Source organism: Antrostomus carolinensis, unplaced genomic scaffold, assembly GCF_000700745.2.
Source record: "Antrostomus carolinensis isolate BGI_N321 unplaced genomic scaffold, ASM70074v2 scaffold32597, whole genome shotgun sequence".
In the NCBI taxonomy this organism is placed as follows: domain Eukaryota; kingdom Metazoa; phylum Chordata; class Aves; order Caprimulgiformes; family Caprimulgidae; genus Antrostomus; species Antrostomus carolinensis.
The window spans coordinates 23,062-37,763 of NW_010325864.1; the positions used below are offsets into that span (position 1 = coordinate 23,062).

The window sequence follows — 14,702 nt, forward strand, 5'->3', positions numbered from 1 at the left end:
GGTCTCGGATTAATTCCTACAAAGTACAGTTTCCAAATTATAATGTACATGTCTCTATTTTAAAATATGTCTGAGATGATAGTAAAAAATATATATATTGCAGTTTCCATTTTGCATGTAATGTTTACATTTTAAAACTTTTCCTTCCCCACTTGCAGGGAGCATGTTTTCTAGAATTCCTTAAAAAAATGAAAAAAAAAAATTCTGATGACATTTTAAGTTCAATTTTAGAAGTTTGAAGCTGTATTAAAATTTTTTTGTTTATTTTTGAACACTATTTATTTTAACACTATTCAGAAACATAATAAGCCCCATAGCTAATATGTTACATTTTATTTTAAAAATTTTTGAAAGCAGTTTCTGCTTAATAAAGGTCAAAGTAGCCTCTCTTTAGTTAAAATATTTCTTCCTATTGCTGTAATGAAACAATTTGATATTTTGATATATTGTGATCTACTTCTGTTGTCACAAACCAATCTAAAAAGAATAAAGTTCAAATAAACTTATGATGCTTTAAAATCAGAAACCAAAATATGATTTTTTTTTTACAGAAACATTTGTCTTGAGAAAAAAACTGACTACTTTCATCCTGAAATGAATGAATCCCAAACTGCTAATTTCTTTTGTTTTGAATTCTGTTATAAAACATCTGAAACAGGAAAACAGTTTGTGGTTACTACCTTAATAACGTAAAAAGCATAACTGGTAAAAATAAACTGTAGATTGCAGCTCCTTAGTTTTATAGCAGTGCAGTGGAAACTGTTGTACTCTCCCAGTGGCAATGAACTTTCAGACAAAGGTGTAGACAATTTTTCAGTGTTTACTATACATTAAAGGCTGTAGAAACATTTCCACAGTTCCATGTTGAGCTAAATTCAGGTACCTCATGGTACATTTCATACGGTTTCGCTTTGTTATTTGTGTTAGAACTGGTTATATGTATTTCTGGCAACAAGGAGACATCTCCTAGTATTAGCGAAAGCATAGATAAAATAATTTATTCAGATCCCTTGCTGTATTGTAGCTTTAATATTAACAAGACATCTGTTGGTTTGGAAATCACTGTTTGGCTTTCAGGTAGAAATGTATTCTTGGCTTTGTAGTTATATAATTGAGATATGTCTCAATGAGACAACTGAATGTGGATACCGTTCTGTCTCCTGTGTAGTTAAAAGGAAGCTCTTTCCCCAGAGATTTGTCATCTGATGCCTTTAGCTACCAGTTGGCTCTGTACTGGCAAACTTCTTCTTGGCCAGTGGGATGATTTAAGTGAATGAAACTTTGCACATTCATAAATGCTGGGAAGAATCAGGGCATAAGTCAGGCATTAATCTTAAATAATGTTTACAGCATGGAAGAAATATGGTCCTGTGATTAAGGTATTAGGCTGAGACTGAAGTGGTTGGGTTTTCCTCTGTAATCTGCTATCAGTTTGAGTTTGACCTTGGGTACATCTCTGTGCCTCAGAAGCCAGTCTGCAAAAAAGGGCAACTTCCCAACCTCGTGGTGATGTTGCGAGAATAAATGTGTTGTAAACAGTGGAGCTCCAAGATCCTGTGGTAATAGAGACCATAGAGTTAATGTTAATTGCAAAGATCATTAGGAAAGTAGGACAGTGATTATAGTGAAGGACACTGTAACTTGCTCAGCTCCGGTCATTGGTGACATAGAGTCTTCCATGTGGGAATGAAGATTTTTTTTTTTGCCTTCACTGTTTTTAATTTAACTTACAATTGGCCATCTCAGTACCATGATACAGAGCACAGTAAACACACTGGCTATAGATACTCAATGAAAAAGAAATTATGCTTTTTTCAGTTTTATATAAGAAGTTAGAATTTTACTGTGAAGTATGTAGAAAAAACAGGATAAATCACCACTCTTTTTCATTATTATTATTTTTCCCTGCATTGTGCTGCCTGTGCCTGAAATTAGTTGGCCCAGTGCATAGCTGACTTAATGCGGCAGCAGAGCACAAAATCTCTCCTTTGCTGTGCTGTCTAAAAAACAATTTGGCCACAAGCACCCTGTGTGTCTCATTGTTTCCTTGTATTACTCATCTGCCTATATTCACCCATTGTTTCTTGTCTTATATGAAATTATAAGATTTTTGGGAAAGAGAACATTGTTATTGTGTTTGCACAGGATCTAGCATGTGGGGGGCTTATTCCAAGAAAGAAGCTCCCAGGCTTACTGGCAGTATGGATAATAATACATGCCACTGCTTTTTCTGCCCAGTAGTGCAAGGGCTAAGTTTTGGCTCGTGGGTTCTAGGCAGTCCTTTCATGCTTTAACTTTTCATATGGGTTTTTTTAGGCCTTTCTGGGTTTGTAACACATAGAATTGGAAGTTTTGGTCCCTTGCTATCACAGGCAATTACGTCATACAATCCCTTTCATAAACTTTTCAAGTGCCAGTTCCCAGCAGTAGTTCATATAGTAAATGAGTCTCGTTTTAGTTGTTTCTAGAGAGACCCAGCATGATTTTGCAACATCAAACATCAGGATGGTGAGCCAGTCCATTAAATCAGACTCACAGCAGTAACTCAAAGCCAGTGCTTTAAATAAACAAACAAACAAATAAAATAAAATAAAAACGAAGAAAAAAAAAAAAGGAAAAGATGGAATGAGCAGAAGAAAAGGGAAAACATTTGCACTGTTAATGGGAGGGGGGTGGTTTAAGAGGAGGAATTTAAGTCCTTCTTTGAATTGTTACCTTTGTTAAAATGCAGTGCGTTCCTGGGGCCCAAAGACCTTTTCCCGTATAAAGAATATAAAGATAAGTTTGGGAAGTCGAACAAGCGAAAAGGATTTAATGAAGGCCTGTGGGAAATAGAAAACAACCCTGGAGTAAAGTTTACTGGATATCAGGTACATGACTTTCACTTCTATTCCTCCTTATCTTTCTTGTTTTCTTCTTTGAAGGCTTCTTGTCAATGTAAACTTTGTCTGAGTGACGTGGAAGATCTTGGTTTTGGCAGCGCTAGAAATTTTCACAGCTTTTGTAATTGTGTAACGTAAAGACAACTGTGGTTTTGCACTCTGTGACAAACTGAACTTTAATCATAGTGCAGAGCCCTTTGCTTTCTGTGATATTCTGGGGTGGTGAAGTGGAAAATTCTGCAGCAGATTTAGTTGAATTAAAAATGGAAGGTTTTATTTACTCCAATATAAACATGAATAATTTCTGACTTCTTCCCTCTGTTGTTTATTTTTATACCAGATTCAGTGTATCTTACACAGACCTTAAGGTCACTGCACTTTTGATTTTTACATTGGTAATGTGTAACACGTAGGACACCACTGCCAAAGCTTTGAGGGGTGAGAAGGTGGAGGTTCACGCTGCTGTTACGAGATAGTAGCTGCTGTACAACAGCTCTCCCTGTTGGATGTCCAGAGCAAAAAGTCAGTGAAGCTGGAGGGGGAGAGGAGTAGTTGTTGGGCTGTATACAACCAAAGAACTTTTCTTATTAAAAAAATGTGGTCCTTTGAAGGCAGAAAATCACCTCCAAAAGAAGGCGAACACCTATTACATTATTAACACAAAACCTTACAAACCAGAGATACAGACCACCTGCAGACAAGCTGCTGCCCCTCTCGGTTCCTGTTTCATATTTTCAGCCTTACAGATGTTTTGCATACACTTGGAGATTTAAAAAAAAATCTAGTGAATAGTCTGTGGGAGGTGGACTGTCAAAGAGCTCTCAGCTTTCTGGTCAGCGTTTGCTTATTCCTAACAGAGATCTTGCCCTTTGGGGGTTTTGTAACAGCCAGCTTCTCTCCTGAATAAGTCTCGCTTATTGCAGCCAAAAGTTTCCATAGTTTTGCCCAAAGTAGAACATGCCAGGTCTCTCCACTGAGCAACTCTTAGTTCTCCAGCAAACTCGTTTTTGTTATCAGATCTTCTGTTTCTGTGTAAACCCTTCGGAACATGCTATCCCAGAATCTGCATCTGATAACTGTTTCCAAGTGGTGACTGAGAAAATTGGCTTTGCAGCTCTTTTTCTAGATAATTGCAAGAATAACCTGAGCTCTTCCTGACAACAGCGATTGAAGTGTAAGCTGTCTGTTACCAGTATTTCTGTCTTCAGTACAAAACAAAAATTAAGTAGTAGATTTAGTGATACTTTTATTTATGTTATTATTGTTATTCTTATTCTCACTGTTCTTTTAAAGGCAATTCAGCAACAGAGCTCATCAGAAACTGAAGGAGAAGGAGGAAATACAGCAGATGCCAGCAGTGAGGAGGAAGGTGATCGGGTAGAAGAAGATGGAAAAGGAAAAAGAAAGAATGAAAAAGCAGGCTCAAAACGGAAAAAATCCTACACTTCAAAGGTTATCTTCTGAGTTTTTTCCATTGTTACCCATGTGCATTTATAATTAGAATACTGTCCACCTCATGGCAATCTGTTCTTCCTTCTTCAGCATTTTGGTTCTAGTACCATAACAATGGTGTTCAAACAGGCAAAGGGAAGTCCTCTTGCTTTAGTAGACAGCCTTGGTGAGACAGCAGTTGAAACACTCTGCCCTGTTCTAGTGCCCACGCTTTGAGAAGGAGGTGAAAGTATGGGAAGGAGTTCAGAAGGGATGGAAAAAAAATTCGTTCAAAGATGGATTGATAGGTTTGATCATCTTAGATAGGTATTTCCCCATGAAGAGCAAAAAAAAGCCTTAAGGAGCTTGCCTCCTGGGAGACATGAGTTCAGGTTTGGTCCTTGTCTGGGACAATCCAAGCTTCCTTCTCCTGTCCCCCGTGTGGGTGCCCCAGATGCCATGCTAAAAGATATGGTAGGGTCAGATGTGCTCAGCTGCTCGTGTTGTAGCTGAGTGTGAAATACTTCAGTACAGGATTCAGAATGGGAGAGAGGAAGAACTCATCCGTGTTGTAGCTGAGTGTGAAATACTTCAGGATTCAGAATGGGAGAGAGGAAGAACTCATTCATTAAGCAGGGAGTAGGGCACTCAATTTGTAGATAAAAGACTTGCATTGTAGTACCTACCTGACCTGTTAATGTCTAAGTAACAGCATAGATGAGGAAGCTAAGAGTAATGTTTCTCAGACTGCCTCATAATGGCTGGTGAACGTAATCACCTGCATAGCGACAACTTTGGGTTCAGGTACACGTCTCACTTGTCACCTGGGTGAAAGGGAGCAGAATTATAGTCACTTCTTCCAGTACTGTGTGTGTCTCCAGCTTTATACTTTGATTAAAAAATTACAGAAACTGTGGAAGAGTCATGTTCATTCACATTCATGTTATTCGTCTCTGAAAGTGAAAACTAAATGAAATGAAAAGAAGCAAGCAAACAGTCTGATCCAGCTCCAATTTGGGAGAGAGCAGGGGTGTTTGTGGTTCATCCACTGAACAAAATGTATTAAGTAATTTCACCCACTTTGTGTGTTTTACATTAGAAATTCAGGTCTGGGCTACCATCTTCTTTCCAGAAGACTCTGGGCAAACAGAGGATAAGGAAAATGGTGGCTTAATGCCACAATTTATCCTTTTGTACTGCAGAATTGCATAACATAAAGGGAGCAGAAAAGATGTATTGGTTCCACATGGCTTTAGTGTTAATATATTAAAGCTGACAGCACTAAAAAAAGTATGGAAAGCAGCTCTGCTAATGTTATTCTCATTTTACATCTCTGTGTTTAATCAAAACTTTTGTCAAGCTGGCACCATCTGTTTCATTAACTAGCAAAACCTACAGGTGACCCAACACTAATACCCATCTCCTATTACTGTGTCTGTCTTACAGTCAACTGTGCTGCCAACCTGTGTTGAACACAGAATTTCTCCTTTTGCTTCACTGATGGTGTTAACTCCAACTGCTTCACCTGAAAAACACTTTCCACCCCACATATCCTCCCCAATATTCACCTTGAACAGCGAACCACATGATCAGACCACATTCCATATACATTCCAAAAGTGTCTTTCTATGGCTGAAGCTCAGTTTTTACATTTTAACTTTGTTTGTGATCATTTTAGAAATCCTCCAAGCAGTCACGGAAATCTCCTGGAGATGAAGATGATAAGGACTGCAAAGAGGAAGAAAATAAGAGCAGCTCTGATGCTGGGGACGCAGGCAATGACACAAGAAACACTTCTTCAGACTTGCAGAAAACCAGTGAAGGGGTAATCATCTGTTAATATAATTCACTTCCCATGCAGTTTGCTAGTGGGGGATTTGGAGCTCGGGGTGGAAGGCATCGCATTGCAGCGACCTGCACGTACCACGGGTGATGTTTGTACGTGGCACTTCGGTGCTCAGAATGTGTCTAGAACAGAAACATGGGACTGGTCCCTGCATTGGTACAAATTTTGCTCTTGGGAAACAATTGAATGAGAAAAGATACTATAAGCATTATTTTTGTTCCAACACTTGCATGGATGTCAGCTGAGAGGAACTACTGAAAACCATGAGCTGGAATGATGCAAAAGTGATGTGAGAGCAGAATCTGACTGTTTGCATAATGCATTTTGGCTCACTAAACAGTGGAAGCCTGCTTATCCTTTCACAGTTGTTTAAAATTTGTGCAGACCCGTTGACTTCTTTGGAGTTCATGAGGGTTGATGTGCACTTTACAGACTGCGTACTGCGGGTTTTAGGGCAGATCCTGCTTGGGATATGACCTTCCAAGGAGGGGATGCACCATCTGCTCCAAAGCAGGTTCATGTGACCTCCTTGTATGTTTGTGTCAGTTGTGTGTTTGTATCAATATTATTTTGTTGTGGCCACAACAACAGAAAGGAAGGCTGCCGAGCAGGGGAATTGGCATGTGAATTGGTTAATTGTCAGCCACCTTTAACAACCACTTCTGTTTCTGAGCCTTTGGAACAGAGCCTCCCTGCTCCAGCACTTATTGCTCCAGCTCAGAACCAGTTCTTGTGCGGTCCCATGCCAAGGCTCTGCCACGTGGCCAGCAGCCGGGCTGGGCTGTCACAGGAGCTGCTGAGTGACACGAATGCCCAGGTGTGAGAGGACGCCAGCCAGCACAGGCTCTCATCTGACATTGCCGAGCTGCCTGAGCACCCAGCTGCGTGCTCAGCCTCAACCCCCTCTCACAAAACACAACCGCTGGAGAGCTGCTGTCGTCTCCTGCTTAAAGATTCCTCCCAGAGCTTCCTTTCCCCTTGTCTCTGTGTGGTACAGGGTTTGTGTTTTGTGTTTCTTTGCCTTATAAAGACTGATCGGTGGCTTGTGGGGTCAGGAAGATGGTGTGTCCAGACCCTCTTCCATTCACTCTGAACAATCAGCTGGCTTTAGACAGAGCCTGACACAAGGAGACGGGCCTTCCCAGCACCTCACCCACATAATTTGAGAGGCTGGGGCTGATGAGTGGGGCGAGTGCCTAGTGCATGTGTAGCCCAAGTTCTGGCTAGTGAACCCTGTGTCACTTTCGTATCTTTAAATACGTATTTGAGTGAGAAAACTGTCCATAAGGTCCATCTGAGGTGGCAAGAGGTTCAGTAGGGCAGTGACAGGGGGATATGTCTGTGAACTTCAGGCATGTTCTCCATCTAGGGACCAAATGCTTAGAGTTAGGTGAGTTGCAGATTAAGTGGCTAAGAAGTCACGTAGGATGTTGTCTTTGTGGCTGGTGACATTCATTTGGCTCATCCTTCTGCATGTGACATGCTTGTAACCGCTGGGAGATGGAGTCCAGCATGCTGGAACATCATGGTGCTCTGCAGCGTTTTCAGGTTTGCATTTCAGCTCCTGTGCTGAAATATCATCAGCATTCTCTGTGTCCTTCCTGCCACCACCAACTCCACAGAAATACTCACAGCCAACATTGTCATGTCCATGTGAGGCGTTGGCTCTGCTCTGACTTCTGCAACCCCAGCACTCGGGCTTGACCTCACACTTGAATGACCAGGCTTTAACTAGATCTTGTACGCTTTGAACACTGTGGGAAGGGCGGAGTTTTAGTAACGTGTTCTAAAGAGAGACGGTTTTAAGAGCAGCTTGAGATAAAAGCACTGATAAGTTTGGAGAAATTCACATCCTGCTCCAGTTATTTCACCTTGGGCATTTCTGCTGCAGAATCAGCATTTCACGTGTAAATCCTCTGTCTGGATTTTGTCAGTAGTGTAATTCTCTGTTAGGACCAGGAGGGGACACTCCATCTCCTGGCATCCTCAAAGCCGGAGAGCTGTCTTGTTAGAAGGCCTGCCTTCATCAGACACTCAGGTAAAGAGTGATCAGATTTTATGTCTCAGTTGTTGTTAAACAGCCAGTCACACAGTGTGTCTCTAGATTGACCTCCTGGGGTTCAGGGCTGGCTGTCCTGCAGCCACATTCTGCTGGACATCCAGACTGGGAGTCTGCCAGAGGGTGTTGAACTCCTCCAGCCCACACACTAGGACTTCTCTTCTATAGAAAGGAAGGTAGAAAAACCAACACATACCTGCAGAATTGGGATATGGTCCTCTTGTTCACATGCTTGAATTCAGAAAAATGTCTAGGTCAGCTAAAAGACACCACCACAGATGAGATTATGGTCTCTTTAAAAATCATTTAGCTTGTGAGAAGAACACTCGACCAACAACACACAGTCTGAAGAAGATGGACTTTCTCCTCCCCAGTGTGTGGCACAGGAGCTGCATACGCACGGCTCGGCTGCCCTGCGAGGCCAGCCAGGCCCAGGACGTTTATCTGGCCATGAGATGGCACCAGCAGCACACCAACACCAGCACTGGGTGCATACCTGCTCCCTCCCACAAAGGCAGGGTGCTGGGGCTGCAGCAGACTCACACCAGGAATGAGTGTGTTTCCAAATAACTTGCAGAGGGTACTGTGAAGGCAAAGAGACAAGAAAAACAAGTGTTCAGGGCCCTGATCTCAAAGAGAGGTGTATTTCCTTTCCTGGTTTTGCCACTGTGACCACCTGCTTAAAAACTGCGTGGCCGTGGAGGCTGGGACGGGCGGTGGAAGGCAGGTGGGCAGAGGGCTGTGGGCTCAGCTTGCAGTGCTCCCCACGGGCTGCGTCCTGGAGAGGCTCTGGCTCCTGTGCTCTGCACCTGCCAGGTGTCTGAACGTGCAGGAGCTGCCTAAAGGACACAGGCAGCTTTTCTCCTATTAATACTCGTAATAATGAGGTGGTGATTATGTTTTATAAAGCCTGGACTGCAGGCTGAAGGCACATCTCCCATCTTCAGATGAGAGGGAACCTTGCCTTCTTTTAATCACACTCTTACCCTCAGCCTTATGGGGATCTGCTTGCAGGGTTAACAGCTGAAGTCTAATGATTGCAGGAGCATCTTCACCTATATTTTTAAATGAAATTTCTAACCTCCAGGTGGTAGAGGAAAGCTTGGAAATGTGAAGTGATGGCTTCCTAAGACTCAAAACCCAGAGCAAATAAAATTACTTCCAAAGCTGTGATATTTTTTCAGCTAATTTCATACTGTTCAAGGGCTCAACTTGTGATTTTTTTTTACCCCTGGGGTTGACCAGGCTGCTTTCTTTTCTTACCTGCATCCCTTAGTTTCTCAACTGTTCTTGAGGACCACAGTCTCAACAGAAGAGACATCAGCTTCCTCAACTCAGCCACAGTTTATAACTGACAATACCTGTTCCTCAAGCTCTTCCCCTCACTGCTGTTCATTGGTGGATTGCTTCCCCAGAAAGATGCAAAGTCTGAACCTTAGGGTTTTATTATCTAATATTAATTAACTAATAATATATTAAGCTAAGACAGCCCATCCCAGAGTTGCTGAAGTCAAGAGTCACAGACTCCCCCCATGACAGTCCTCTGCTGTTAAAACTAAATTGTTTTGGCTTTCTCAAAATACCACATAAACAGAATATTCCAGTGGAGAGGTATTCATGGCTCTGAGTTGTTTACTTTCTGTGGTACAAAATTAGTTCATAAATCAGTGAATTTGTGGCAGCAGATTTACATTCCACATTTAAATCTCTGGTGACTTGTGTGTTTGGTTCTTGGCTGGCATGACTCTGAATCTTTATAACTGAACACCTACGGTGCTTTTTACTTTTACTCTCGGGATCCCCATGTAGTGATGTCTGAAAGCTGGCTCCAGTCCCTGCCCTGTTAGGGAGTATGTGAACATTAAGGTCAGCACTCAGGGCGTGGGGCAAGTTTTGCTTTTGGTATTCATTATTTTAGTTACAGGCCAAACATTGTGTTGGTAAATGAGGCATTCTCTTTGTGTACGGATGCGTGTGGTGGCCTTTGGGAGGTGAATGATTTTACTGAGTCTTTGAAAAATAATAGATTTGTTGGAAATGAAATACATTTTTTTTTTCTTTGCTCCTGTTACAGCCCGAATATTAGAGTGGGGTAAAGGACTGTGATCTCTTTACTCACGCTGACAATCAGTTACTAACATGGGAGTCAGTGGATCTATTTGTGGAGGTGACTGCTTGCCAGCATGAATAAGGGGATCAAAATCTGCTCCAAAATTACTGCCATCTGATACTATTGCAATTGGGAGAACATATTTACAACAGCCTGTGTCCAGGACGTATTTTTTGTTGTGATGTTCTTGTGGGGTAGCAACAATTCAGTCACTGCTGTGAAAGGCAAGTGTTACGGCCAGACTGGTCAGAGAAACACGGGCTCATTGTGTCCTTCTGATGTAGTTTTGAGATGTTTGGTTCCTTGGCTCTTCCTTCTTTACTTCTCAAGAGTAACACTGGTTAGGCTGCAGAACAGGTTTGGGGGTTTATCAACATTACAAGCCTAGCATTCAGGGCTGTATTCCATGTAAAAGCATTTATGTGGGCATTTTTCCCGAAAATGAAAACAGAGCATGTATTTCTGTCTGAATGTTTTTCAGCAATTGGAGGTAAGCTAAAAATCTACCCCTCCAAAAAAGATAACATTTGTAAAACTGCATTTAACTATTTGCACAGTAAAAATGTATATGTAAAATTCAAATACTCTCTGGTGTGAAGAGGTGCGTTTTCTGCTGCCTTCATAGAGCTGAGGGTAGCAGCACTGCTAAATAAGGCAGTGGGACATAACTCAGGAGAAACATACATGTCTGAGTGCAAGTGGAGATTATAGCAGCCAGTATAGATGAAATACACTCTGCATCTCTGTGTACACTGAACCCTGTAACCATTCTGACCTCAAACCAACATGGAGTAACAGTGATCATACAGAACAAGTAAATAATTACCCTTCTGTCCATCCAACAAGATCCTTTAAAGTACAGGACGGCTGAATCAGTTGCCAGACGCTGCTGAGGAAGGAATTTTCAGTGCCAGAAAAAACAAAGCAGTTTGTGGGTTTAGTTTTATTCCCTCCTCTCTGTGTTCTCCGTCCTTCAGTTTTATTGATGATTGAAATTTTTTCCCTCGAATCAGTCAGATTCTGTGGTGTTTCTTTTGTGTGCAGTAGCATTGGTCAGCGCGGCACACGTTGTACCGTATCTTACAGTAAAGCCGAGAGACTTGTTCAAACAAAGATGAGGCGAGTTGATCTGTTGTTGGAGAGACGTGAAACCATGGAGACCATGGAAACTGCTCTGCTCTGCCGCATCTTTGTTCAGCGGCTGCCGTGGGAGCCTGGCAGCGCGTGCTGCCGGGGTGGGGGAAGGAGCCAAGGTCCCTGTGCTGACCCCAAGGGCTGTCTGCATCTGGGGAGAACTGCTGACTTCTGGGGCACCTGGGTGTGCCACACAAAGTGTGTGTCATGCTGCGAGATGGACTGGAAACTCAAAATCCTAGAGGGTGATTTGCACACTTGGCTCTTTATTGTCCCTCCTGTGCCGCACTGTGGCCCAACGGGCCTATCTGGGAGACAGTGGGGAGTGGAACTATTCATATTTCCAGTGCCCCACATGAGAATGGTGCCTGCCCAGTCTTCTGGCCTTAGCCCAGAGGGGAATTGGTAATAAGTGCGAAGGTTTCATGCTCCGAAGGGAGAGCGTTCTTTGCTGGATCGGAGATCACACACCACAGGGACTGACTGTTCCACCACCCATCCTGCCTCTCAGGGCAGGGCAGCAGCTGTCATGAAGAACTTCAGCAGAAGGTGGTGTGGTTTGATTGACCAGTCACTGGTAGTTGTAACGGGTGTTTGCACTTCCCTCTGAAGGAACAGAAACAGCAGCGAACCCCTCCAGGCCAGGTCTCCAAAGCATCTAAGTACAATCTCAGTGACTCTTGAACAGGAGAGAGGTCAGTGGAATTGCGGGGCTCTGGATGGGCAGCGCATTGTTAACACCTTTTGGAGGAGGCAGGGCTCCGGCAGTTCTGTGAGCCAGTTACATGCAGGAGCATTTCATAATAACCCCTTATCATCTGTCACTACTCAGGATGTACCAGGACCTCCCACACGGAAAGTGCAGGTTTCCATTACTTACTGTTTGCAAACCCCTTGTTGCAGGAGAGAAGAACCACACCAAACAAACACAGTGCAGCAACCAGCCCGGGAGCCCCAGCTGCTGCGTGGGCACTTGTCTGCCCGTGTCCCCTTGGGCAGAGCAGCACAGTCCGCTATAGCCACGGCATCGCACCAGCACCTATGGTGGGCCAGAGAGGAGGGGGAGAGGGCTCAGGCAGCAAACTGCCAGCGTGGGGATGTTACAGTGTCTTCTTCTCACATCCTCCTCCAATCCTGTACAATGAGAATTCTGTCACGCCCAGTGGATTTGACCTGTACTCCCCCACTTCTTCCTTGATGTTGATTTTTTTTTTCTGGGATGATCACACCAAGCACAGCACTAACTCCTTCGTACTGCTTGTGTTTTGTGTTTCTTTTGGTCCCTCAGGGTGTGGGTGGACAAGCATTCACCATCTGAATGCTTTACAAAGGAGAAGGGACATCTTGCTGGGGGTTAGGTAGTCATGTCTTCATGTTGTTGGACAAGAGTTGTGTGTCCTTGGGCCTGTAGGTGAGTTTTGCCATCTCTGCTCAATATGAAGAATCCAAGGCTTGGAGACACTTGCCATGATCCTGTTCCCACTAATGTCAAGGGAGGCAAGAGCTGACCTTGACTCAGTCGTGAAGTGGGAGTTTCTTCCTTTTCTGTCATCACCTTACAGGGAATTCCAAGCCAAACTGTTTCCTTTTCAGAAGCAACAATCCAATCTGTTAGCTGTGAAAACTGTTTCTCTTTCTTCATCCTTGCTACGTGTTCCTCTGTGTGAACAAAAGGGTGTTCTTGTCGCAGGGTGTTGTGAAGTGCCTGAGCTTTTGCATGAAGCATCAGTGGAAACATGCAAAATTTGGTTGCGTGTGAAGTGTACTGCAAGGTCACAATTAAGTGATTGGGAAAAACAAACAAACAAACAAGACCCACGGACATGACTCAAGCTGCTTATTTGAATAAAGCCCTAAATGTTTACTTTTAAACTGCACTCTTTAACATTTTGTAGTGGTATATTTGGTTGATGTAACATAAGCAGTTCTCTCTAGAAAAAAATTTTTGTTCAAAGAGACCAGGTGGTTACATGTACTTGTGACTCTGAAGTGTGGGAATACAGCATAAATTATATCAAGTTTGTTGCAGCACGCTTCTTCTTGCATTAAATGTGATTTTTTTTTTCTCTCTCTCTTTTTCAGACTTAACCAACATAATGACTGCTGAACATTAAGGGAAAACACAAGAAGGTTACATGTTTGGTTGTCTAATACTCTTGGATTTGATATGAGTCACCTCATCTGTTCATTAGTATCATCAACAGCATCCCAGTTTGTATGCACATTATTCACATTCCTATCTGTTGTGTTTGCAGAAATGACATTTTACCCTTTTTTCTAAGGGTTACTTTTTGATTTTACTATTATTTGGTTGCATGAAGTTGCCCTTTACCAGTGGCTGAGGTTTATGAAGATACCGCCTACTTGAACATGTTTCAGATTCCTTTTCTAGATAGAAAAGGTGTAACTCCAAATTATATCATTCTAAATCAGCATTTTTTAAAACCAAGTTAATCTTAGAAATGAGTCCCCTCCATACAAGATTACAACAATATCTTCCACCTACAAACATAATTTTAAATCTCCCTATATCCATGCTTTGTTGATTTTTGATCAGTTTTCAACATAAAAAAAAAAATTCTCCTTCAGTTGAGATCACCGCCAAGTTCAATAATGTAATAAAATACCTTTCCTTATTAGAAGTACCTAGCTAGTTATACTCTTAATACTTCTCAAAATCATGATGTAATGTACACTATCTGACTTAGTTCCTATATGTGGAGTTAGTGAAAGTCTTTTTGTGTTTCTTTAGATTAAGACAAGGATTTTTTCCAATGCCAACACAATTTGAAATCATTCATTTGGATGCTTTCCATTTTTAAGCTTACTGTGATATAGAACCCTATGGGAAACCAAAAGAAAACATCAATTTTAAATAACGAAAGGCTTAAAAAAGGATGCTGTCATTCTGGCTTTTTTTTTCCTTTTGGAAATAGAACTAGACTAGTAAGTAAGCATTCCAAATCCATTATTCTGTGTACATTATTGTTGCTATTGTGATAATAGAGATTTTTATTTATTTTTATGCCAGCTTTTATTGTGAAAACATATTTAGTCTGGTTTTATCAATCCTTGTTATGCTTGTCCTTGGAACATCTTTTGCGTATTCAAGGTTTGTAGTTGACGAGTTTACTGTAAAAAACTAAAAAAAAACCACAACAAAAAAACAAAAAACAAAACAAAAAGGAAACAAAAAAATGTATTGTTTTTACAGAATAAATTTATTGGAATGTGTATTGG

At 42.0% G+C, this 14,702-nt stretch overlaps 1 protein-coding gene across 1 annotated transcript in view; it reads left to right on the forward strand.

Annotated features, from left to right (window-relative positions):
• The window catches only part of HDGFL3 (HDGF like 3), an 18,297-nt gene extending 3,651 nt beyond the window's left edge, over positions 1-14,646 (forward strand). The window contains exons 3-6 of the mRNA XM_010171399.2: positions 2,732-2,870; positions 4,176-4,334; positions 5,992-6,138; positions 13,545-14,646. Of these exons, the coding sequence (XP_010169701.2) occupies positions 2,732-2,870; positions 4,176-4,334; positions 5,992-6,138; positions 13,545-13,550 (451 nt within the window). The 3' untranslated portion in view covers positions 13,551-14,646. The remainder of the gene's footprint in view (positions 1-2,731; positions 2,871-4,175; positions 4,335-5,991; positions 6,139-13,544) is intronic.
• Positions 14,647-14,702: the final 56 nt, after the last annotated feature.